Source organism: Prionailurus viverrinus, chromosome A1, assembly GCF_022837055.1.
Source record: "Prionailurus viverrinus isolate Anna chromosome A1, UM_Priviv_1.0, whole genome shotgun sequence".
Lineage (NCBI taxonomy): Eukaryota > Metazoa > Chordata > Mammalia > Carnivora > Felidae > Prionailurus > Prionailurus viverrinus.
In genome coordinates, this window is record NC_062561.1 from 50,026,349 (window position 1) to 50,040,402 (window position 14,054).

The 14,054-nt window shown below is 40.9% G+C and overlaps 1 protein-coding gene across 4 annotated transcripts in view; it reads right to left on the reverse strand.

The window, feature by feature from the left end:
* Nucleotides 1-14,054, reverse strand: part of TBC1D4 (TBC1 domain family member 4) — a 188,764-nt gene that overhangs the window by 57,383 nt on the left and 117,327 nt on the right. For all 4 annotated transcript variants that reach the window (XM_047864398.1, XM_047864407.1, XM_047864425.1 and 1 more), the window contains exons 2-4: nt 8,740-9,318; nt 7,225-7,314; nt 3,022-3,126 (exon numbers count right to left, since the gene is read on the reverse strand). In XM_047864398.1, coding sequence (XP_047720354.1) covers nt 3,022-3,126; nt 7,225-7,314; nt 8,740-9,318 — 774 coding nt within the window. The remainder of the gene's footprint in view (nt 1-3,021; nt 3,127-7,224; nt 7,315-8,739; nt 9,319-14,054) is intronic.

A 14,054-nucleotide genomic window follows, 5' to 3' on the forward strand; every position in this document is an offset into this window, starting at 1 on the left:
ACAGCTTCAGTGTAAGAGGAAGACATTCTCAGCCAGTCTGGGCTGTGGCCTTAGTCACAGAGCTTCCTCAGGTGGAAAATTCAGCACATTCTCAAACTTTCTACTCTTAACTCCCTGTTTCAAACACATGTATGAGGACAAAACAAAAATACTAAAATCTATAAACAAAACCAAACCTGTACAAGAGATTGAGAATAAGGTTTCATGTAGTTTTCCTTTCAGTGCAGGTAAACTAGTAATCAGATTAACTGGCACCTAGAAAATGTCTGAAATAAGAGTCACACACTCACTCAGAATACACTGAAAGACCACCTGATACTCTAGTCTAGAAACGTGGGGGGATACAACAAGAATGAGGGTGGTCGTGGCCTTGTATGAGTCACAATCTAGTGGACTAGAAAGTTATGTGAACAAGTAAGAGTGGGCATTGATAGGAACTGTTAGGGACCTATAAACAATGTGTCGCAAGAGCACTGGCAATAAAGCAACTAAAAGAAGTCAATTCCTTAAAAAAAAAAAAAAAAAAAAAAAAAAAGCTTCACTAGGATGTACACAAATACAAAGCTGAAAAGAAGAAGGGGATGTAAGTGACAGTAAAGCAAGGCCAGGCTGGGGTTACATCCAATGAAGAAGTAAAGAGAATGTGAAAACAGGTAATGAAAGAATGGCACAGTCTCCCTGTTCGGAAGCAGCACAGACCCTGGAGACCCACCAGGTCACCCTCCCTCCTGACAATATAAAAGTGTGAGCCCTGGCTGTGGCTTCTTCTCACACAGCAGACTCCTCACTCTGCGCAGCCAACAGTGACCTCAGAACGTCAGCTGTACTTGTGTGGGCTCCAGCCACTCACTGAACATCTTGATCCCATGTGTCCCAAACCACATGAAAGCAACCTCACACCAATCATCACACCAGCCTCTGCTGTCTGGCCCAGAGACCAGCTCGGGCCATGTGAGAATACGGTCACGAAAGGGAGAGGCAACCCAGTGGGGACCAGAGAAAGAGGAAGGCCCTTTTGCCATGCCAGACAATCTAGAGCTTGTCTTTTAACAAGGAGGCATAATCTGGTTCCTGGAAGTTTTGTGAGGAAAAAAAAACCTAGAGCATGATGCACAAAGTGGACAGATGACATATTAAGCCAGTGAGCGGCAGGGAGACTAGTTAGGACCCTAGAGTGATGATGGCCTAAGCAAGGAAGAGGAATGCCCAGACTCAGGTAGCAGGCAGAGAGGGAAAGGAGGAGAAATGGATAAGGGACTTTTCTACCTTTACCTTAACAGGATTTGGTGAACAAGGGGATACAGAAGGTGAAGGAGAATGCCTTATGATGTCTAAATTCAGAAGCTGGGTAAATGGAGCTGCTAAAATAAAACACGGAACACAGGACAGGTTTTGGAAAGGCAGAAGAGTAAGGGATCCCCGACATGGTGGAAGACAGCCTCAGCAAGGAAGAGGAACCATGGAAGGAGGGAGGGAGGGGTGAGCAGGGAGCAGGACGGCATATTCTCCTGCCCTTATTTTCTACCTAATGCTTACCTGGCTGGCACTTTCCAGTTCTGTGTCACTGTTCTCTTTGGCTTTCTCTTTCTCCTTCCCCGTCCTCATCTGCTCCCATGCCTTCAACTATCATTTATATGATGGCAACTCTCAAATTTCTATCTCCAGTCCTGAACTGGACCCATTACACAGTGGTCACCTGGATCTCAACATGGGAAGTTTTTCTGGGCATGGTTAATTATCTAGCATGAGAACAAAACATAAATGGAACTCTCTTAAGGAAGAAATTGTTAGTGATGGGAGTATTCTATTCTCCAGAGAAACAGGTTGAGATCCCAGAGGGCCCCAGGCAGAAAGTGCCCTTGTTGGAGCACCTGGGTGGCTGACGCAGTTGATCGCCAGATTCTTGATACCATATGGACTCAGGTCGTGATCTCGTGGTTGTGATCTCACGGTCGTGGGAAAGAGCCCCACGTGCAGCCAGCACTGAGCAGAGCCTGCTCGGAATTCTCTCTCCCTCTCTCTCTGCTCCTCTTCTGCTCGCGCTCTCTCTCTCTCAAAATAAATAAACAAAACTCAAAAAAAAAAAAAAAGGAAAAAGAAAGAAAGAAAGTGCCTTTGTACCAATTCACTCCCATTTCTTCATTTTTCCTACTCTCAGTGTCTATATGGGGAGTATGGGAGGCCAGAGTTGAACAGAAATGCTGGCAATGTGCACCAAAGAAATGAGGAGAATGCTGTCTGTCTTGTTGTGTACATCCAAGAGGTGTGTGTTTCCCCAGGAGAAATGCTTGCAGGCAGACTATATACCTACAGACATATTTTTTCTTCAAAGTATGGTGACAGAGCTAAAGGTTTGTGTTAAGATGGTTAGGAGAGATCATAAAAGTGGAAGAAAAAGCAAAAAATGTTAGGGGAAAAATATCAAAATATTTTTAGTTGCTCACATGCATTTCTAAGTTTGCCTTAAATATTTCTTCAGCTCCAGCTGCCCCCATGAAGGGGTAGGTAGAGGGAGTGAGGGGAGGGTGGTGGACAGAAGAATCAACTTTTAAATTCCAAAGAAAGAAAATAAAGGCTAAAATAAGACCATAAGAAATAAAGTTTTCAAAAAATGAGAACAGTCGCTAATTAAGAAAGAAAGCCAAATCCTTCTCTGCTGATGTAAGCATTACCTCCTCTGAGATGTTATAATAATTCAGAGAATAAGAGATCCGTGGTCTTCCTTTTCGTCTTATCTGAGCAATGGGAAAAAGAACAGCTCTTTTCCTGTTATTAGTGTTTTCCTGCCTTGTACAAATACTCCTGGTCACATGACTGGATTTGTTCAACTCCAGAAGGCATCTAGGCTTAAAAATTACCGTGACACTATGTTTTTGTTTTTCTACTATTGTGCTGCTTTAAACAGCAGAGACCTGTCTCTAGATGCCCTCTTCTTTTCCACTGGTGGCAGCTGCGTGAGGCTTGGGTGCACCCTGGTAGCCGGAGTGGGCAGGAGCTAGCAGACAACAATCAACCACTTACCAGGGATTCACTGGCACACTGGAACACATAACAGATATACTGGCTCAGCCCAGGCTCCGGTGACTCCCGACAGATAAAGCCAAAGTGATCAACATGCTTTATACCCTACAGTTGGGGAAAAAAGTACAGCGTTCATTGGAATATGTCCATTTAATCAACACTACGGAAATTAGCATCAGTTCTATGCTTTCACGCTTCCATGAATTACTCCTTCTCAACCCTGGGATAGGGGACATAATGACATAGCAAATTTGTGTGGTGGTCTTGTGACACATAAAATAAAGGGAGAGACCAATTCAGATTGCTTTGTTTCAGACAAACACTCCTGCACGCTGTGACTCTGGGCACAGGAAGAAAACTATGATGGCGTGATTCATTGTCTCTTGTAATAAAACTGCTACTCGGTGTTTGCAAGTAATGGAGTTTTCAATTTATTCGTCTTCTTGGAACGAACAGTCTGATAGTTTATCAGAAGCCCTGTTCTCGTCTATATGAACCTAAGAATCAGAAACACTGCAGCTAACAATGCTCTAACTAAATGGTATGCAATTACCCAAAGTGTGCACTGAAAATACTAGAATACCTGTCTATATGCATAGATATTCAAGGAGCCACAACGGTTAGAAAAATAATATATTAATGAAATTACTGCAGGTATCAATTATCCAAATTAAAAGTCACTGTACTTTCTGAATGCAGGCTAAATAACCTCAGTTATGCTTAATAAAAAAAAATTGTGAATCATCTGTCAATTTCAGCCAGGCTGAATCCATACATAACCAATTAGGAGACAGCACCTTGTTATTTTAATAGCAAGCACAGTACTCTAAAAAGCCAGGTAGACAAAAAATTTAAAGTTGTCGTGCAATCACCTAAATCCCAGTGAAAAGAAAATAGGCTTTGGAGTCAGACAGATTTGTGCTTCATTCTTAGTTCAACCCATCTACAAGATATGAGACATTGTGCTGGGTTTCTAATAATGATCTCTAAGGCTCCATTTCTCATTATAAAATAGTAGTAGTAATGGTACCTATGCCAGCAATTTTCAAAATTTACAACTAAGAATTATCTATAATAGTCACCAGCACATAACTTTGATAAACGGTAACCTCTATTACATATCTTGTAATATGCTCAGTCTATCCAATGGATATGAATAAGGGAAATCAATTCTGACCAAAGAAAAAAGTCAATAAGGAGGAATGAGGTTACAATTTATGAGGTAAAAGTAAGCTCCATCTGGCACAACTCCTTAGTGATTAAAAAATATCTTTTACTAGCTTAGTACTAAATGGGAAAAATTCATAGCACCTCATTAACTTAGGGAGACTTCAAGCAGTGGCAATGTCTCCAGAAAAGAAAAGCCACTCCCTTCTTCCCTATGCTTGCCAGGGACACAGTCCTATAGATTTGCACAAAGAAACTGTTTGTAGGTGTGCATGTGTTAAAAAGCAGGTCTGTTGCTGAATGTGGCCACATTGTATCAGTTCAGTTCAGTGTGGAGAGAAGTAATAAGAGCAGGGCACTCAGGGAGGAGCAGAGGTTAACTTGACAATTATTCTCATCAAAGGCCTTTCCACAAATGTTTAATTCTTTTTCTGCACCAGAAGGTTAGAAAACAAAGCTTGCTTTAGAAAAAGAGGGGGAAAAGCAAAAATCATGTTTGGACTGCTAGTTTTATATATTTGGTTTGGTTGGGGTTTTTTTCTTTTGTTTTTACACCCACCCGCCACCCCCCCCCCCCTTTGGATGTTCAATGATCATTGCTAGTTTTCTTACTGGGAGGTCTGAGGACTGGACAGGTGAGAGGCATAGCTTTTTAGAATGACTGTTGGTGTTCTGGGGGGCAGAAACTACACTGGTTTGTACATCACTTCTTCCTCTATACTTGCCACAAGGTCCCACATGTAGAAATGCTCATTCAACATTTATTGAACACTTAACTATTAAGCTATATCTTAACATTTTATTCTGATGCCTTACAGAATGAAACACCACAAAATAAGACACCTGCCCTCACAAAGTTTATGATCTTGCAGGGACTCTCCAGTAGGCAGGTAATTACAAGACTTAATAACTGTTTTTTTCAGGGGTGCTTGGGTGGCTCGGCCAGTTGAGCATCTCACTCTTGATTCTGGCCCAGGTCGTGATCTTGTGGATCATGGGTTCAAGCCCTGGATCAGGCCCTGTGCTGACGGTGCAGAGCCCACGTGGGATTCTCTCTCTACCTCTCTTTCTGCCCCTCCCCTGCTCATGCTCTTGCTCTAAATAAATAAATAAACTTTTTTTTTGTTTTTTTTCAGTTAAAAGTGAATATAATCTTTCTACCACATTTTTGGTCCTTTAAGTAGAATTTAGAAAATTACCATTTATCATTCCTATAAAGATGCTGCCTCTCTCTCTCTCTGTTATTAAAGTAGAAAGTTTTTACCTTCATGACATTATTTTATGTCACCATGTGATATAACAAATATTAGAATATTAGAAGCAAAACTGCATTAGCTGAGGCCAAGGTGAATAATTAACAAGATGTACAAAAGCTTGTCATTTTTGAAAGGAAGAATGGCTAACTATCATACCTATGGCAATGCTAACTCTGAAATTTAAAAATAAATAGGAAGTCCCAGGGTGCCTTCATAGCTCAGTTGAGCGGTTTGAGCATCTGACTCTTGATTTCAGCTCAGATCACGGTCCTAGGGTTGGGTAGTGGGATGGAGCCCCACATAGGGCTCTGCACTGAGTGTCTCAGAGAGTCTCTCTTCCTCTGCCCCTCGCCCCTGCTCACACACTCTCTAAAATAAAAATTAAAATAAAATAAAAATAAATGGGTAGTCTTGTGTGTTTGGGTTTTTTTTGTTTTCTTTTGTTTTGTTTTGGTAGTCTTGATTTTTCAACATTAAAATACAGAAAAGGACCTTGGCAAGATCTAGGTCCCTAAAGGTGCACCTAAGTCACCCCACTAGGAGAGAAGTTAATCCTTTTCTATTCCAGAGACCTCCACTGAGGCATCCTTGCATTCTTAACCTTCCCATATTTAGGTTTAGATACTCTCTCCACTCCAACATCTTCAAAAACTCTTTCTGTGTTTACAATATATTTAGGAAGCTCTAACTTTCAGACAGACATTGTAAATTATTACTGTGGACACTGGTGTAGGCCTACTATGACCTTGTGCACATTTAGCTGTGTCAATAATTTCAAAACGTTCAAATACACAGTTTGTGACCTAAAAATAAACAAAGAACAAAAATATACCAAAACGTTGTTTTTGCAACTTTAGCATTTACATTAAAAGAAGTTGAAAGTACTAGTTCTCCTTTTACTACCTACTAGGATATAAAGAGCAAACATGACTCAGTGATACCCACAAGTCCCACTGCCCGAGACTCTGAGGAACACTAACTGTGAAGGTATGTCCAAAAGAACTCTCCGCCACAAAAATTCCACCAGAGGAAGGTATCTGATGAAGTGACATTACAAGGAGAAAGTGGTGACAAAAATGAGGACCAACTATTAATATACTGAGGCACCTGGACAGGATTTTGTTATCAGCAGAGACACAAACACAAGAGCTCTTATTTAAGACAAATCCACTTAAAAAATTAAAATTCCAAAACAAACAGTAAAATTTGAAGGAGTCTAAATCTAGTTATTGGATGGTTAATTTAAAAACGAGATTAAGTGGGGCGCCTGGGTGGCTCAGTTGGTTAAGTGCCAGACTTCGGCTCAGGTCATGATCTCACGGTTTGTGGGTGCAAGCCCCATGTCAGGCTCTGTGCTGACAGCTCAGAGCCTGGAGCCTGCTTCAGATTCTGTGTCTCCCTCTCTCTCTGCCCCTCCCCTGCTTGTGCTCTATCTCTCTCTCTCAAAAAATAAACATTAAAAAAAAAGTTTTTTTTTAATAAAAACAAGATAGGGGCGCCTGGGTGGCGCAGTTGGTTAAGCGTCCGACTTCAGCCAGGTCACGATCTCGCAGTCCAGGAGTTCGAGCCCCGCGTCAGGCTCTGGGCTGATGGCTCAGAGCCTGGAGCCTGTTTCCGATTCTGTGTCTCCCTCTCTCTCTGCCCCTCCCCTGTTCATGCTCTGTCTCTCTCTGTTCCAAAAATAAATAAAGGTTGAAAAAAAAAATTTTTTTTAAATAAAAAAAAATAAAAACAAGATTAAGTTGGCTTCATCAAACATAAGATGTACCTTAATACATACCTGAGAACAAGAAGAGATATCTTTAAAATTCTTTTCAAGCACAACTGATTTAGTGTCTGGACTGATAAGGTTAATCTCAAACCGCCCAACCTTAAAAATAAAAACATTCCAGTTAATTTCAACTTGCAAGGACCCAACATCTTACTTTACAATTAAATATCCAAATAGTAATACAGATTCAATTGCTCACATATTCACTTGTGCTTCAACACCCAATCCAACCAGTATTTCAACTCCAAATATCGGCTGCCTCACCACATTTCCTCCTTTTGTCCAAAGATCATGAAAATTAAACAGGTCTTAAGTTACGAGATACAAGAAACCTTTTTTTTTCATATGAAAAGTGATTGTCTTTTTAAAAACATGCAACCTTTCCTCACTTCACGATTTCTAAAGCACCAATTATTTTATTATAATTGATAATCATACTTCCTCCCAAATGGTCAAAAGATAGTATTTGCAATTGGACAAATTAGTTAAAATTTTTGAAAACCAACAACCAGAGAAATTAACATCAATTCCTATTGCTAGTTAAAAAAACGAATAAATCCGACAGCCCCAAAAGAGAGGAAGCTCAGTCAGAGTTATCACCCAAGAAAAGACCATGGACACTTTCATTACATGCCTAGAGTTATCAAAAACAAAAGAGGACAAAACAAAAGAACCCATGAACCTCTGATAGGTCAGGATTACACACAGGGATTGTTTACCAAGGTACACTGTGGAATTTCCTTGCCTAGGGTTCGTTACAGGATAAAAGGACAGTCACTCTTTTTTTTTTTTTTTTTTTTTTTTTTTTTTTTTCAGGAAAAGTCAGATCTTACAAGCTGAGGACTAAAGAACCTTTCCAGGGCTTTGTTTTCACTGAATTTCTTTTAGGTGCAACTTGGCATTTTCTATCTCCTGTACAAATTCGAAAACTACTTTTTAGAATGAAGATGTATCTTTTACATCTATAATACAGTCTGTACCACATTATTTTAGTAACAGATCCAGTAAGTAGTCAGGCCCATGATGTTTCTTTAACCTTCTTCTTGGGTATAACAGAAGGAATTGGTGTGTTTTCATCTGAAAATACACCTGTGAGTCTCTAGACTTTTCCTTCTCTAAAGAAAACTTTCTCTAACACCATGCCTATCTCACTTTCCTAGATTCACATCTTTAAATCCGCTGTAAGACTGGCTTTCTGCAGCTGTATAAGAGACAGCCAACAACTTCTATTTAAGATCAATCTAAGGCAAACGCTGGGGGCACGAAGGAGAATCTACTTCATTGCTTTTTTCTCCGTCTCTCCGTGTCCCGTTCCCTCATTTCTTAAAATCCGCATTCCAGGTCTTCCTCGCAGCCCTGTTCTGCTCGCCTTTGCTCTTTTCTCCACCAGCCTTCTCTTCTGGCAGGGAAGAGCGGAGACTGGAGGAGCGAGTGCAGAGCGCGGAACAGGGCGGGGCCCGCCCGGTCAGCGCTGCGCGAGGGAGCCCCGCCCGCATCCTCCCCCCAACCCCTCCGGGGCGGCACCTGGAACAGCATCGTCCTATTCTTCTCCGAATCCGAGGGCTGTACGTGACTCGGCGCGCTGGCGTGTCTCCTCCGCGGCTGTGGTTTTTGGCTGTTCTCCTGAACCTTCCTTTGTAAGACGCCAGTGACACTGCTGCACCGAGACCGGAACTCCTGCTGTTCGTCAAAGCCACAATCTTCCAAAATCCGCTCCGGGAAGCCAACTCGAGAGCTGGGCAGCCCGGGCTGGCCGGCCGCGGCTGCGAAGGCAGGCTGGATGCTGGGGAGGCCATCTCCTTCCTCCGCCAGGATTTCTGAGGCTGCGGCCTCGAAGACCACCGGGTCATCGCCCGCCTCCGCGCCGCCGCGCGGCTCGCCCTGGCTCTTCAGGCGCTGCTGCTCGTGCAGGCTGAACTTCTCGATGCAGTCGTCGATGAGGCTCGACGGGGCCTTCTTGTGGGTCACGGTCACCTTTCCGCAGTACAAGACCTCGAACTTCTGAGAGTTGTAAAAGGCATCCTCGTTGTCTTTGCTGGCTTTGGCATCCTCTTTCATGGCAGCTTTCGATAACTGCCTTATGCTGCTTATAACATCAGGAACCTGGAAAAGAATTTAAAATCCCCATCTCAGTTGAGTATTTATTTAGAGATCATTTGCATTTACCCAGACTTGTTCTTTTCACACAGAATGCATTCTCATTCTAAATGATAACATATAGAAAGGAAGTCAGACCACACACAAGGTAAAACTTAAATTACACTGTCAGACATAAATGACTTAAAAGTAGGATAGAAATTTAATATCAGTATTATACTTTCCCATTTTAAATGCATTTGTTTCCCAAAAACAAAACTGAGATTAAATAGGCCACCGCCAGCCTTTAATAAATCATAATATATCCTTTGAGTAGTCTGAAAAGTTACAATGATGGGTCAGTTTTAAAAAATTAAGATTTAAACAAAAGTATACACTAACAGATATCAACCAGGACTGAAAAAATAAATGAAATAAATAAATAAATAAATAAATAAATAAAAAAGTTATTATAAGTCTCAGCTAAAAGGAACCAATGCTTCAACAATGAGGATAAAATAAACTTTCTGGATAAGGACATTAAGATCCAGACACTTCTCATCTGCATATTAAAAGCATAGTAAGATACCATTACATACCCATTAGAATGGCTAACAACAAAAAGATGAAGGACCCGCTGGGGTGTGGAGCTCTCATACATTGTATGCAGAAATGTAAAATGGCAAAACCACATTAGAAAATCTTTGGGGAGTTTCTCCGGAGTTAAGTGTAGATCTATCTCATGACCCAGTAATTCCACTCCTAGAAATTGAGCTAAGAGTCCTGAAAACGTGTGTCCACAACAAAAGCTAGTCCACAAATATTCATAGAAGCCTTACTCACAATACCCAAAATAACCAACCCAAATGTTCATCAACAAGTGAACACTCACTAAGCATCAGGGAAATGCAAATCAAAACCACAATGAGATATATCATCTCACCAAATGGTTATCATTGAAAAACGCAAGAGAGAAGTACTGGCAAGAATGTGGAGAAAAGGGAATCCCCATGTTGTGTCAGTGGGAACATAAACTGGTGCAGGTAGTATGGAAAACAGTATGGAGTTTCCTCAAGGAAACTCATGGAACTTTTATATGATCTACCAATTTCACTTCTGGGTATATATCTAAAGGAAACAAAAATCACTATATCAAAAAAGATACCTGCACCCCCATTATTAACAATAGCCAAGACATGGAAACAACCTCAGTGTCTGTCCATCATTAATAGATTTAAAAAAAATACAGATATAAATGCACAGTGGAATATTATCAAGCCATAAAAAAAGGAAATCTGCCATTTGTAGCAACATGAATGGACCTCAAGAGCATTATGCTAATTGAAATAAGTCAGAGAGAGAAAGACAAATACCACATGATCTTAATTATATGTGGAATTTTTAAAAACTGAACTCACAAAGAAAACAGATTGGTGGCTGTCAGAGGCAAAGGAGGTAAGGGGTGGAGGTTTGCTAGGAATGGGTGAAGGTGGTCAAAAGGTACAAACTTATAGTTATAAATAAGTTCTGGGATGTCATATATAGCATAGTGACCATAGTTAATAATACTACATTATATATTTGAAAGTCGCTACAGAAGTAGATCTTAAAAGCTCTCATCACAAGAAAAAACCTGTAACTATGTGGTGAATGATGTTAAAATGATTTTGGCAATCATTTTCCAATATATACATGTATCAAATCCTTATACACCTTGAGCTAATACAACCTTGTATGTCAATTATGTCTCAATAAAACTGAAGGAAAAAAAAGCAAGCAGCTAAAATGTGGTACATTCATACAACAGAATACAAATCTTCATCTCTCACTTGGTTTACTGTACACATCTTTTAACTGGTCTCCCTTGCCCCCTTCAACCTACTCTCAAAAGCCAAAAGATCCTTTTTAAACTGAAGTAGAATCCTTTTTAAACTTACTTCACATTACTCACCTGCAAATCCTCCAAGCTGCCCATTTCATTAAAAGCCAAGATCCTAACAATGCCCGAAGGCCCCCTCGCCATTTGCATGTGATAAATGCATAGATTAAATATGCCCTGTGGCCACATGTCCTCCATATGACCTTTAGTCAACCTAGATTTTCATCTTGTCATCCTAACCCCATTTCCTAGGACCTTACTCCTAAACAACCTCGCACTCTGCAGCAGCCATACTGGCCTCCTCAGAGCCATTCCTGGGACATGCCCGCCACATTCCTCCCTCAAGGGCTCTGAGCTCCACGCTCCTCCCCTAGTTAACTGCATGGCTCACTCTCTCACCTCATTAAATCCATGCTAATACCACCTTGTGAGGCAGCACCCACCCCCACACCAAAACACACGCACAAGCACACGCACGCGCTTGCACGCACACTGACATAGCCACCATTCCCTGGATTTTTCCCCACTTCATTACTCTCTCTATATAGCACTTATCTCTTTTAACATCCTGTATAATTTCTCTGCCAGAAATGTAGACCCTACGAGGGCAGTGATTTCTGTCTTTTGTGTGTGGTTTTTTTTTTCTTTCATTTTTTCCTTGTATCCCAGAACCTAGAATGATTCCTGGTACAAAGTACATACTTATGTTGGCCAACGGAAAAAAAAAACAAAAAAACAAAAAAACAAAAAAAAAACAAGAACTTTCTGGATAATTTTTACCTTTGGGAAAGAAGATAATTTTATATTCAGGGCTGCTTCACATTTAGACATATGTAATAGATCTTCAAATTTTCTAGCACCAATTCTAAAACCAGAACTTCTCTTCACATAATTATTTGGGATATACTGCCAGAACACTCACAGGTTAAAATCATAAGAATTTTGGGGCTCCTGGGTGGCTCAGTCAGGCAACCGACTTTGGCTCAGGTCATGATCTCTGGTTTGTGAGTTCGAGCCCCACGTTGGGCTCTGTGCTGACAGCTCAGAGCCTGGAGCCTGCTTCAGATTCTGTGTCTCTTACTCTCTCTGCCCCTCCCCCACTTGTGCTCTGTCTCTGTCTCTCAAAAGTAATAAATGTAAAAAAAATTTTTTTTTTAAATCATAAGAATTTCAGCTTGCTGGTCAAGTACTTCCTTTGAAAGAATAAAGTCCAAATGCTATAGTTTCAGTGACTACCCTGAACACCTGACCTATCTTGGGAAATAAGTCAGGTGTTTTGTACTAACACATGACCAGCAACCTTAGACCCCTGTCCTTTTCTTTTTGCCTTAGTATCTGACAAGGGCCAAAGCTAAGGAGAGTGAGCTAGACATTCAACCCTACGAAATGCAAAATGTTTCTAGCGGCTATTAGCCCTAACCCTGATACAGATGGATGCCTTCTTCCTCACTAACCATATTTCACGAAATACTTTTCATCTAATTTTGCAATCCAATTCCTAAGTTTCCTTAGTTTCCTAAGTTTCCTAAGTTTCCAAAGTGTCTCTGTAGAGTGCAGAAGAAATAATCTGACTTGTTAACTGCACCATGAAATACAGATTCTAGTTACCTTTAATATTCTCTCTCAGGTCATGACTATCAACAGCTTTCCATGACCTGGGATGCAGAGAGGCCCCACCTGCTGAACTGACCTAGCAACACCCGACTCTGTTTTTGCTTATTGTTACATGGAAAACACACATAAAACATTATACAGCCCCTGCCAACACGCTCAGAGCCCACATGGGGAGGGAGACACTGATAAAGCAAGGTCAGTAAAATATCAATAGTGAGGAAATGAGTTATTAGAGAAACATGAAAACCTATGAGACATTTAATTGGAGAGGTCAATCAGAAGCAGCACAAAAGAAAGAAAACGCAGTCTAGTACTTGCACATACACATGATATTTTGGGAAAACGGCAGTCTCCTCTAGGACAGTGTTGATATTTTTTATGTACATTTCTACATTTTTAATGAATTTGACTCTTTGTAGGTACTGAATGTTTCAACATCATTTCCCGTCCCCCCCCCCCCACTATTATTATACTGTAAACTCCTAAGTGGAGGACTGAGTGATGGTGATTTTGTTCTTACTAGAATTCTTCCATTGTGACCACTGGGAAAGTATTCTGTGCTCAGAAGAAACTGAGTGACTATCGTCAGCAAACAGAGGTAATAAATAGTAGCAAACAACTACCTAGAATCCTGATAAAAGTTCTCTAGGACTGCTACAGGCTTAGTAAATTCCTGTTGCTAACTGGACATCTGGTACCCCAAAAGAGGAAAGCCAAAGCTTTTCACTCTGCTCAGTGCTCACCCAACTAGGAAGTGAATATACGGGTCAGGAATGTCTCCAGATGCCATAGAGCACCTCAAACTATACAGTCTAGGTGCAAAATCTAGGTACTCATACCCTAGCTGTGAATCGTGCCAATGTGCAGAACCTGACCATGTCGTATGGAGCCTGATGAGGATTTCATGCCAACTAAAGGCAAAGGTTTTATCCTGTAGCAGCACATAATCTTTAACACAAAACAATGATAATGAAAAAGACTAGCCAAACTAGGGATCGAGAGATTTGTAGTCTACCCCCAGCTCTGCCAGGAATTTGTGATATTCTGCATCCGAGAGTTTCCCTACCAGTGAAAGGGGGTGGAGGGGGGGGCGAGATAGATGGTCAATAAGACCTCATCCAGACCCAAATTTCTGTGAGTTTATTTTTGCACCAATGTCAACACAGGAACAAGGAGATGGAAAATCAACTCTACTATTAAACCAGAAATAGTATAAGTCATTGAAATGATTCGTTTTCATTAACACACAAGAGTCAATTCAGCAAACAAT